Here is a 12,687-nt window from a genome sequence, read left to right as displayed (position 1 = left end):
TTTCTATTTATACATTTACCATTTTAGTACGCTTGTACAATATAAACAAAATATTTCTACAGCCATTTTCATATATATAACTTTTCTTTTTTCTGAAATAGGAACTTATGCAGGCAAGATTAGTAAGATTAAAACTTTTAAAAACATACTTTTATTCCAGAATCTGCCGCTATCTAACATTGTTTTCAGTTACACAATTCTTCCTTTTTTCCCGATACACTAATTTGTCATTCATTGGTAAAACGTAAGTAATAACTTGAAAAAATACATTCTGATATTGTTTTTTTCTATTAACTTTTTATCTTTTTTTTATCATCAAATTACTGTAATGTTGGCATTATTCTTCCTCAAATAACATTTACAGTATTTCACAATCTTTAGGCCTATTATTTTAAAATTCCCAGCACTAATTATTCTTTAGTTATGTTTTCATGTTATGTATCATGTAATCATTGTATTCCGAAATCAAAAGATGAATGAGTGAATTTTTTTATTTATTAATTTTTTTTAAAATTTATTTTATTTCAACACATACAGTACATAATAAAAAATAGATAAAGGTAACGTAACCATTAAATATCAATACTCTCTCAAAACTAAGAGAGTAATGATATAAAAGAAAAATAATGTATCGCAAAATTACACCTTATAATAATCATTTTGTAAATAATAATATGGTTGCCTTGTATTTTTGGTAAATGTGAATTAAGTGATTATAGTTAAGTAATTGTTCTTTGATTTTGCAACTAAATATGTACCACTTTGTAATTAAAATTGATGAATGAGTGAATACATTCTGATATTTTTTTTAATTTTCCCTTTGTCATCTTGAACTCGTTGGAAAACATGTTGGTTTCATTTGTACACACAATTATTTAGCTCCAAGAAATCGAAGACAACAGAAAAACCTCAATGACAACCTCCTGATTATACGCACGTACAACCATTATACAGTACAATTAACAGGAAAAAACTAAGTCAATCGTGCAGCATAATATACCTCTCACCGATATACCATGCTGGATTAGGCCTAAATATTATATACTGTACTGGCAAATTCTCAAATATTTATATTATATATTTTCAATGAAATATTACAAAACAATTATAGAGCCTAGCTCAGCCTTTCTATGTAATTTCTCACAAAACATCATATAGCTTTAACCATAACCATTTAACTATTAGCAAAACAAAATGTTTTATAATTTTGCTGCTTACTTAGATTTTAAATGTCATATTTTAGTTATTTGGAATTTAAATTATTTGAAAAAGTTGACATGTAATATTAGAGTAGTACAATATTGTATTTCTTCATTTCCTACATCCGTATACCGTCGGTTGTTTTATGTAGGTTGTTAACCGTCAGTTTACGTATAATGACCTTTTTGTTAAATTTCCGTTTCAGTTTAATTATCAGAAATATTTTTATATAATTCTGGTATTATTAAGCCTGTTTTCCTGTCGACGTTATTCGATGCTATCGTTAACAAAAACCGGCAATCTTCTACGTAAACATTAGAATGTTAACGATTTACAAGAAAAGGTACTCACTATCGTTATCATTTCAACTGTTAACGATCAACGACAATTGCGTCGAATAACGTCGACAGGAAAACAGGCTTTACAGTACTTTACTGACTAACAGTATAGGCCTAATAACATTATTATTATTATTGATTATTTCACTGAAAGTACTTTTTTTGTTTTGTCTTTTCTGAGATTGTTTCAATCTTTCATTAATATGACTATCTATAATTTACAGTAGTACATTCTATTTCAATAAATGAGTTGCTTCTCCAATTTTGTGTCTTTTTTTTGTTTTCCACCATCACTGATTATCCACTAAAGCATATAAATATGGACACTTTAGTAAATATCAAATTTTGTTTTTGTAAACTGTGAGTGTGCTAAAGTTTGCTAAGTGTAGGGCCTATACTAGCTTTAGAAACTAGTTTTCTGTAGTACAATTGTTAGCAAGACTTTCTAGCCAAACACTTGAGTTTTTATGAATTTACAAACTAAAGTTTTGCCTTACACTTATAACATTTTGAAACAAAAATTAACGTTGATCACAACAATGAACTAAATGTTTTATAAGTGACACTCATACTAATGTTGGCTATTGAACAACAAAAAGTGCTTTTAATGTGATAAAATGTCATTAACATATCGTTAGAATGGATACATGTATACACGGTTGTGGAGTAAACAGTAATATTCTGATGTGTGTATTGCCCACCGATTTCTAGACCACTTTGGTGTCACATATTCTGTGATTAAGACTTATTGCATATTTTTTTGACAGAGGAAATTATCCTTAAATATGTTGCCCGGACCCCACATTTTAAAGCTTAGCTTCCAGTGAAGTACCTTTTTTCTCATTTTTTGTTTATTGTTTTAGAAAATGTTAACTGATTTTGTTTTTATTTGAGAAATAAATTATTATTGATTGATTGATTGATCCATTTTTATCTTTAAAGATGTATGACAATATAATTTTTTTTTATATGCCATTTTATGTCATCTAATAGTCATCCACTTTGACCAACAATTGGATTGAAAACAATTTATTTACCTAACAAACTGTCATCTTAAGAAAAAAATTGGCTGCCAGCCAATGGGTTTTTGTTGGAATTTTACCATTTATTCTGTCATTTTAAAGGAAAACACTATTTTTTTTCTAAGGAAGTGATTGACTTTATTAAAACTACAAAATAATCTATTCAGGTCTGATTATATTATTCTTTATTTTTCATGTTTTTGAGAGACAATATATCTGTAATTGATGTGTCCCAAATTCATTTTTTATTCAAACATAATGTTATAATTGTGTCCGAGCATTCCAATTGCGATCCTCTATTCCTTGATTTCTTTGTTTCAGACTGATTTACTGTGAGGCCGAAAGCAAAATAAATAACATCGTCTTCAATCACAAATTTATAGAGCATAGGTATAAAAAATCGTACTTTAATATCTATTCAAAAGTATAACAAGCAAGCTTACCATAAGGTCTGACTTCCTAAATAACAGAATTGTCATTAAAGACGTTCTACCAGTGGCTTGTTTTGCCGCTTACATTGACTATTAATAGGCCTGGTTACTGACTGTTAGCATGGGCTGTACTGATCGAACAACAATACAGCAGCAAGGTAGAGAAGCACGTGCAAGCATTCCTAAAGCATTGTTATCAAAACCAATAAAGCATGTAAAGCTAAGTTAATTGAAATTACAGTTCAAACATTTATTAGTTTCTATCAATGGTAACAGCAATACAATAAAAAAAGTGGTAATTTATGAGACAATACAAAAACACCATTAATAGAGGATCTTGCAAGAAGAGATTTCTTGTCACGCAAGACCCATAAACGAAAGAAAAAAAATACATTTCTGAATGTTAAAGAGCTGAAGTTATGATGAATAGTCCAAATAATTTATTTGTGGTTATCATCAGTGTGGCCAAAGGTTTTACAAAAATTATGCCAGGCAAATTCCAGAACGGTCATTTGGTAAATGCAAACGGATGCTAACTTGGATTCCAGAAAAAGAAAAAGAAAGCTTGTACATTGGATGCCTGATTACAAAGTTGTTGTTTTTTTTCTCATACACAGCTAAATTAAATCGGATGATCAATACAATAACTTAGAAACACTAAATTACATTTAATATAACACTTATATCTTTATTTTACGCATCTTGCCGCTTATTCCGGTTCCTGTCTTCAAAGTCTTTGTTAAACATGTCTAAATATGTACTAAAAACAAGGCCATATACATTTACCAATATTTCTGTTTTATTTACTTATTATTGTAATAAAGTAGTTTCAAAGAAAAACTGTACCGGAAGTATAATACTGTATCTTGATTATTTGTCCCACGTACACAGAATCATAGATACAAGATAAGATAAAAGGGGGAGAGCAGAGTCGACAGAAGAGTATTGTCAATCAGTAGTTTCAATAAAATTATTACATTAATCATACAGTAGAGATATCGTTAACTGTTAGCAGTGCGTACTGGTGTTTAAGTTCGATCTGTCGTCAGTTTAAGACATTTGTATATTTACTACCTTCATCACTGGTTAAAAGTAAGTAAATATGATATTTTTTCAAATATTATCATTTTTATTTGAATATTCTATAATTATTCTAGAGCTTTAACCTTTTTTTTTATCCTACATTTATTCTTACATAAGGCCTACATTTTAGGTATAGTTGATAGACCTAACTAGTTTGAATTTGTCTGGTGTTATTTACCTCCGCCAAGTTTGTTGTTTGTTTGTTACTTGGCCAAATTGAAAATTGGCCAAGTATGTTGATCTGTTTGATTTGTGTGTTTGTTACTTGGCCAAATTGAAAATTGGCCAAGTATGTTGATCTGTTTGGTTTGTGTTTGTGTGTTTGCGTGTTTGTTTGTTTGTTTGTCATCACTCTAGCGCTCACAATTTTGATTCGAATGACTCCAAATTACTGCCATACATGTCGGCTGGTGCAAGGACGACACTGACCAAATGGTTAAAATCCGGACCACAGTCCCAATTCTGGACCACTTTTTGAATTATTGTCAGATCTGCTAGTGTTAAAAAGATAGGAAAGAATTTTCACAAGCCGGTGAGCAGTCTTAGAGTAACAAGTAAACTTAAATTGCATTTTCTCGAGAACTACTTGTCCAAAAAACTTCATTTTTGTACAAGAGGCAAGAGGTACAATTTGTGATTTGTAATTTTAAAACTTAATTAGATTTAATATACAGGTTTTTTGATGCGAATAGTTTCTTTTCAAATTCACCCGTGAGTTTTTCACGTTGCTGTTCTATTGTTAGTCGACTGAAGCTATTGTTAGTTGAAAGACTGGTTACATAACCTTTACACTAAACTCGTATACACATGATTGTAGTGAATAAATCAACACAGCATTAAGACACACACTTTTAGTGAAAATCGTGTCATGGTCAGGAGGTCAATTTTGATTTGGCCAAGTATCGCGCTATGCGCGAGGGCTAGTTACTTGGCCAAATTGAAAATTGGCCAAGTATGTTGATCTGTTTGGTTTGTGTGTGTTTGTTTGTTTATCATCACTCTAGCGCTCACAGTTTTGATTCAAATTACTACCATACATGTCACCTGGTGCAAGGACGACACTGCCTAATTTTGGTTAAAATCTGGACCACGGTCCCAATTCTGGACCACTTTAAAAAATTATTTTCAGACCTGCTAGTGTTAAAAGATAGGAGAGAATTATCAAAAGCCGGTGAGCAGTCTTAAATTAACAAGTAAACTAAAATTGCATTTTCTCGAGAACTATTTCTCCAAAAAACTTCATTTTTTGTACAAGAGGCAAGAGTTATAATTTGTGATTTGTAATTTTAAAACATAAGTTGATTTAATATACAGGTTTTTTTATGCGAATAGTTTAAAAAACCTAATTCTTTTCAAATTCACCCGTGTGTTTGTCGCGTTGCTGTTCTATTGTTAGTCGACTGAAGCTATTGTTAGTTGAACATAACCTTTACACCAAACTCGTATACACATGATTGTAGTGAATAAATCAACACAGCATTAAGACACACACTTTTGGTGAAAATCGTGTCATGGTCAGGAGGCCAATTTTGATTTGGCCAAGTATCGCGCTATGCGCGAAGGCTAGTTTGTTTGTTAGGATTACTCAAAAAGTAATTAACCAAAATGAATATACAGATAGAAATGTGTTCAAGGACCATTCCATTACATTTTGGAACCATTTGGGACCACGGTCCCAATTCTGGACCACTTTTTAGTATACTTTCAGACCTGCTAGTGTTAAAAGATAGGACAGAATTTTTCAAAAGCCGGCGAGCAGTCTTAAAGTAACAAGTAAACTGTAATTGCATTTTCTCGAGAACTACTTGTCCAAAAAACTTCATTTTTGTACAAGAGGCAAAGAGTTATAATTTTTGATTTGTAATTTTAATTTAATTGATACATAATTTGATTTAATGTGCACGTTTTTTGATGCGAGTAGTTTAAAAAACCTATTTCTTTTCAAATTCACTCGTTTGATTTTTGCGTTGCTGTTCTATTGTTAGTCAACTGAAGCTATTGTTAATTGAAAGGCTTGTTACATAACCATTACACCAAACTCGCATAAACCTGCTTGTAGTGAAATTAGCCTAAATCACAAACAGATTAAGACACACAAATATAAATTATATACACATATTTTCCCGGAGAAATCTTATGTAGGAGAATTTTACAGAGGTGGAGGTATGCACTCTCGGAGTGGCTTTCTTAGTTATCTTTGTTTTACAACTTGTATTATAATTAGTATTTATATTATATTATTATTCTTATTATAATTTGCATTTTGATATTTTAATTTATTTTAAAATTATGTTATCTAAAAAATGGTAAAATGTAACATTTGAAGAATACCATGTTTTATACCTTGTAGTCTAACCGTGTACTTATAATTGTTATTGATATCTAATAACATTCGTCTCTTTATCCCGGATTCCAACCCGGTAAAAAAAAGGGTAAAACTAGAGTTCATTTTAGATTCTGTGAATGAACGCAGAGCCCGAAAAATGTTGGGCTCAGTGGCAACGAGTTTCTACGTCCAATTACTGCTTTCAGCTTTCTAACAGAACTATTTTATTGATATAAATTGATATGATTAAATAATTGAGATTATTACAGATTTCTAACTTGTTTGTTATTACCTTTGCCCATTTTGTCTGTCTGTCCTATTCACTAGTTTTTAGTGCAATAATCACACACAATGGACGATTTTTATGTAGTAAAATCATATTTTAGTTCGAGGTATGCACTTTATTTGGTAGTGAGATTCCTTTTTCTTGTTATTGAGATGTGTTTTTTTTTTCTTGTTTGTTAATGATAATAGTTATTTCTTCCACAGACCAAACAAACATGACTGCACTGGATACATTCTATATACTTGCAAGCTTGTTTATTCTTGCCAATGCTCGTTCAGGTAAAATACATGATAAAAAAAGGTGTGATGTGCCCAAATATGGTAGTGATCTGCCCAAATATGTTTTGTCACATAAAGTTTGATAGTGTAGACAGAGCTTAAAACGTGTTCATCTTGTCGGTTAGCTTGAAATTTCAATAGTTGTGTAATCTCTTTATGGAAAACTTCTAATTTCGGATGACGAATGAGCGGACGTACCCATAATATTATTATTATACTTGACCATAAGGCGGTGGACACAATGCATTAGGTATTTTAGAATCAACCGTCTTGACAGATTTTCCGCGTAAAGTAAGATTCTACTTTAACTATACGATATTGTTTCAAATTTTTCTCTTTGAACGACTAAATGAAGGATTTTCAATCGAGTTATGTAGGCCTACTTTTTTCACTAGGATTTAGAGCGGGTTCGATTTGTTTACTAACTTCAGCCATAATTATTATCTTTTAAGTGTTAAAAACTGTTTTATTTTAAATTTTTTAAAGTTTCATTTAGCGTTGTTTTTACTTTATTAGTCATTTTAACGCCAATGGACCCTATCATAGCTGCTGGATCAGATTTAAATCTGACTTGTACATTAGATGCATCAACCACGTATACCTCAAGAGATATCATATGGACGACTAGTTTTGGTAAAGATACTGATAGAATAGACCCATCGCAGATAGATATCATATCAGACTCAGAGGCTATGCTAAGATTACAGAACTTAACGATGGCAAATTACAAAGATCAATATCATTGTTATTTACCTGATTCGTCGTCATGGCATGGAACATATGTATACGTAGGAAGTAAGTTTACTTTAAAATTTCGGAAAACGATTAAATATTTAGTAGAAGAACATTTAATCGTCTGCATTATATTATTGCCAATGTTATTTGATCTGGTGCATTTATGTTTGCTAGCAGTAAATGACATTAAAAGATTAAGTTATAGATACATTACTTATTTACAGTGGCACCAACTAAGCCAACACTCAACTGTTTTTCAACAAACACTAATGATTACTGGTGTGAGTGGTCAGAGATCGAGAACACAAATTTAAGAGATACATACACATTCGAATATGAATATCAATCGTAAGTACAGTGTTTAACGTTATGTAGATGTTATTAATAAGAAACAACGAATCATAAGGAGTTTATCAAAAACATTATTTTCTCGAACTATTTTTGCTTTTTGACAATCAAACAATTTTGACAATCAGTTCATTCAGTACCCAGGCATGTGTAAGTGTATCTTCATTTAGCCCTGAAATACACCGCAGTTTATCTCAAAACTTACTTGCATTGACACACTCATTTTAAACATTGCAAAAGCTGCATATTTATGCATTTTGTAATAGGCCTAGTAACATGTATACACTTAATCAACGGATTCTATAATTCTTGTTTTTCTCAAGTTCTTGGAGAACCTGCCCTGAACCTGATCGTGAATTTAGGTGTAATGTTCCACGGGAAGACGGCAGTAGAATTGGCCATCGTGTTAGAGTAAATGTTACCAATTATCTTGGCAGTGTCTCAACCGAAATTTATTTTGATCCTAGCATGGGTAAGAAGGATTTTTACTGGTTATAAAGACACTGTTTTTTTTTGTTTTTTTTTGTGGAAGAAGGTTTAAGTCAAATATGTTATTGGCATTTTATAGAGTATCCCACTGCTTGTTGTTCCAATAACTTCTATGTATGTGTTTTATGGAATAATCAATTTATATATGTGTATAATAGATATTAATTTGTGGATATACAAACAAACAAAAACCCCATTCAACATGTTATTGTTTGCTTTAGCTGCCATACCTCTATCGCCTAGTATTAAGAAGGTAAAGGAAAGAAAACGATACTTGGAGATTAAGGTTGAACTACAACCAGATATTACTGAAAAGTCCAGCTTACGTTACCAAATCCGTTACTGCAAGAATGATACTGATGACAATTGGACAGAGGTAAGAATTTGGTTAGTCGTTGGCTACGGTCCATCACCGCACGTTATACATCCATTTACTTTTGCAGTTAGAATATATGATCTGCATGCCAATGAAATGTATCTTTCGACATTTTTATAGACAAATTAACAGCCCTGGTATGGTTTATACCATTCAGATACGTTCTATGTTGTCTGTATATAGTGTTATAGTTAGAGAGATAATTTGTATTGATGTATTGTCGTGCAGAGAATGCAGAGCTGAGTGTAAAGTATCTGAATTAGGGACTTAGGACTTATGACATTGGACGTTAAAAGACGTTTGGCTCGTTGGACCTAATTTGGTCGATTATAGGTCCAGGTAACGAAATTAGATTGCGTTCTCACAGAGAAGTTGCACCTGTTTGGTGCACATATGCTTTGACGAAATCGAGTTTATAGAGCTAGATGATGACTCAGAGTCGGATGACGTAGTAAAAAGTTTACAGGCCTACGTAAGTCAATACAGTTCTAAATCGAAATTGTACTATTGTTGTTTTGTAGCCTATACTTATCAAATACATTTTTTTTTTCAGGATTCAGCTGATAACAATCGGCATTGTGATCAAATTAAAATTGGTAAACTTGCGCCCTACACTTGGTACAAGATACAAGCGCGCGCACGATTTCACAATAAGTCGTGGAGTGATTGGGGACCAACATACCAAGCTGAAACAGGCAGAAATAATAATAAAAACAAGGTAATTTTATTCAGATGGTTTGATCCAATATCAATGACGCCAGCAGACGCACTTTAAAATGAATAGTAGATCTTAAAATGTAAACACAGTAACATCTATTTCCTATCCCATAGTGATTAAAAGTCTTTTTAGATGTACAGTACAGTGTACAGAAATCCTGTATTATTGATGTTACTGTATAGTAGGGTAGGAAGAGTGGGTTACCGTGCATCCCAATTAATGATTACTCGAACCGAAACATTCGGTAAGACCATGGTTAACGTATGGTGACGTGACGTTAATAGTTGGTATACGTCTATTACATGTTGAAAACAAAATGTTATTACTTTTTTAGTGTGGCCACCCGTCGACCCCATCCTACACCATAGATGGGATTTAAACATTGCTTGTGATACTTTCTACGTACACTGTAAGCTATATCGAAAAATATCATCAATGGATAACTAATCATTCTTCTTCTTCCGCTAGACCAATTAGAAATGCATTTCATTCAGATTTAGTGGTAATAATTGTTATTACTTGTTTTCAATTTAGAACATATAAATAAATAATTATCAATATTTTGCCTAATTTACGTAATAAAGGAATACTGCATTATAATTATAATATTTTTACCTTAAAGATGTATTGTTCACCTGAAAAAATAATTCTTAAACCAATTCTGTTGAATATGCCATTTTAATGTCGCATAATAGAAAAAAAATTATTTACCCAAAAATCTTGTAAAAAAATGTAAAGGAAAAATAGTCAAAATGTCTGCCAGTCAATGGGTTTTTGATTAGATTTAACCATTAAGTTTTACTGGGTTTTTTTTCAACCTTATTAAAACCAAAAAATAACCTTCATTTTTCTTGCATGTTTTTTGGGGACATACATCTTTAAGCTTGGTTTCCACTAGGACGCTGACTACTGAAAAGTGATGTATTTAATTCCAACTGTTGTGATTAAGCACAACATTGTGGAAATAAATATTGTAAAGCTTACAAAATTGTATAGAACTTGCTTATTAAAATCAATTATGTAATGTTTTTTTATTGTAAAGCTTGGTTACCACTAGGAAGTAACGCAAGGACGTAAACGCAACGCGATCGTGTTGACCAATGACAAGGGTTAGCCTGAATAATCCATCGCTTTTCATTGGTCAACTAACTTACATTGCGTTACGTCTTTGTGTTGCGTCTCTAAAGCGTGGTTCCCACTAGCGACGCAACGTAATATACGCAAATTTGTCTTAATGAATACGAGGTTTGTTATCTCCCTATGTATATAATTATTATTGTGAAGCTAAATTTCAATATTCATGGATACGTTTGATGGGATACAATTTCGGAAAGAGCATGTGGCATCAGTTATGTTTGTGAAAACTTAAGTAATGGGGTAGGAGGACCTTACAGATAGAATATTGTTTTTTTATTGTAATTTGTCTTATTGAATACGATGCTTTTTACCTCGCTATGTATATATTACTGTGAAGCTAAATTTCAATATACATGGATACGTTTGATGGGGTGCGAATTGAGAAAGAGCTTGAGTTATGTTTGTGGAAACTTAAGTAATGGGGAAGGAGGACTTTACAGATAGAATATTGTTTTTTTTATTGTAATTTGTCTTATTGAATACGATGCTTTTTACCTCACTATGTATATATTACTGTGAAGCTAAATTCAATATACATGGATACGTTTGATGGGATACGATTTGGGAAAGAGCTTGAGTTATGTTTGTGGAAACTTAAGTAATGGGGAAGGAGGACCTTACAGATAGAATATTGTTTTTTTATTGTAATTTGTCTTATTGAATACGATGCTTTTTACCTCGCTATGTATATATTATTGTGAAGCTAAATTTCATTATACATGGATACGTTTGATGGGATGCGAATTGAGAAAGAGCTTGAGTTACGTTTGTGGAAACTTAAGTATTGAGGAGGAGGACCTTACAGATAGAATAATTTATAATCAATTCTATAGATAGAACACATTTGTTACTGTATTTGATTACCTGATTATCTGTGCTGTATCTCCACATACGACATTTGTCCAGTATCACAAGAATATTTGGTAATACAGCATTATCAGGTGGTTGTATCATGTGAGGTCAGGTGGTCTATGAACTAGGCAATACTGTATTACCGAATATTACCGAATATTACCGAATATTTATATGATACTGGAGAAATCTAGATACAGTACAGAGCGATTTTATTATAGTTATGTACATTTTTATATGCATGTTTTTATTAAAGTCAATTTTGATCTTGCAATCTTTGAAAGTTTACAATTTTATTTCAATGTGTCATCGTCACGTGATTAATGTGTATACAAAAGTTACTGCATTATTTTGTTTACACCTGGCTGTTATTTAATGTATAATTTTGTTTTAGCCTACTTAATTAATAATTTAGGATGACAGAAGAAAGGAGATGGTTTCAGAATACTCTTAAAGAAGCCACGCTTTGATCAGAGTTTGCTTTGACGATGACGAATTAATAATTTAGGATGACAGAAGACAGGAGATGGTTTCAGAATACTCTTAAAGTAGCCACGCTTTGATCAGAGTTTGCTTTGACGATGACGAATTAATAATTTAGGATGACAGAAGACAGGAGATGGTTTCAGAATACTCTTAAAGTAGCCACGCTTTGATCAGAGTTTGCTTTGACGATGACGAATTAATAATTTGGATACACCTTGTTTTAAATTCAATCGTATATTGTTTTCATCTCTTCCAAATATGGCTATGACTATTATAGTATAATAATGATGATGTTACCAAAATTACAATAATAACAATAATATTTTTTTACCAATCCTTCCTTATAAGTACAAATTGGCAAAACTTCCAAGATCCAGTCTTACTTATTTGGTAATAATATTACCTTAAATAGCGATGCTTATAGAACTTACTAACTTAATTGAACTGTTTTTGATGATCAGATCAGAAGTGAAACATTTTAAAAAGAAAACCAAAACTAATTAATTACAAACAATTTGTTTACATGCTTATAAGGAAGGTTTACAATTTTAAATAATAATATTTTCTAAGAAAATAAACCAA

At 31.5% G+C, this 12,687-nt stretch overlaps 1 protein-coding gene across 1 annotated transcript; it reads left to right on the top strand.

Annotated features, from left to right (window-relative positions):
- Positions 1-3,905: 3,905 nt before the first annotated feature.
- On the top strand, positions 3,906-11,874 carry LOC140051378 (cytokine receptor-like factor 1). Its single transcript, XM_072096573.1, has 8 exons — positions 3,906-4,083; positions 6,890-6,964; positions 7,481-7,759; positions 7,924-8,047; positions 8,371-8,519; positions 8,758-8,912; positions 9,466-9,630; positions 9,965-11,874. The coding sequence occupies exons 2-8, from the start codon at positions 6,901-6,903 to the stop codon at positions 10,007-10,009; spliced, it is 981 nt and encodes a 326-aa protein (XP_071952674.1). The 5' UTR covers positions 3,906-4,083; positions 6,890-6,900; the 3' UTR covers positions 10,010-11,874.
- Positions 11,875-12,687: the final 813 nt, after the last annotated feature.

The sequence above is a fragment of the Antedon mediterranea genome, chromosome 6, assembly GCF_964355755.1.
Source record: "Antedon mediterranea chromosome 6, ecAntMedi1.1, whole genome shotgun sequence".
NCBI classification, from domain to species: domain Eukaryota; kingdom Metazoa; phylum Echinodermata; class Crinoidea; order Comatulida; family Antedonidae; genus Antedon; species Antedon mediterranea.
Note: the sequence above shows the minus strand (reverse complement) of the source record. Positions and strands in the feature narration are given on the sequence as shown.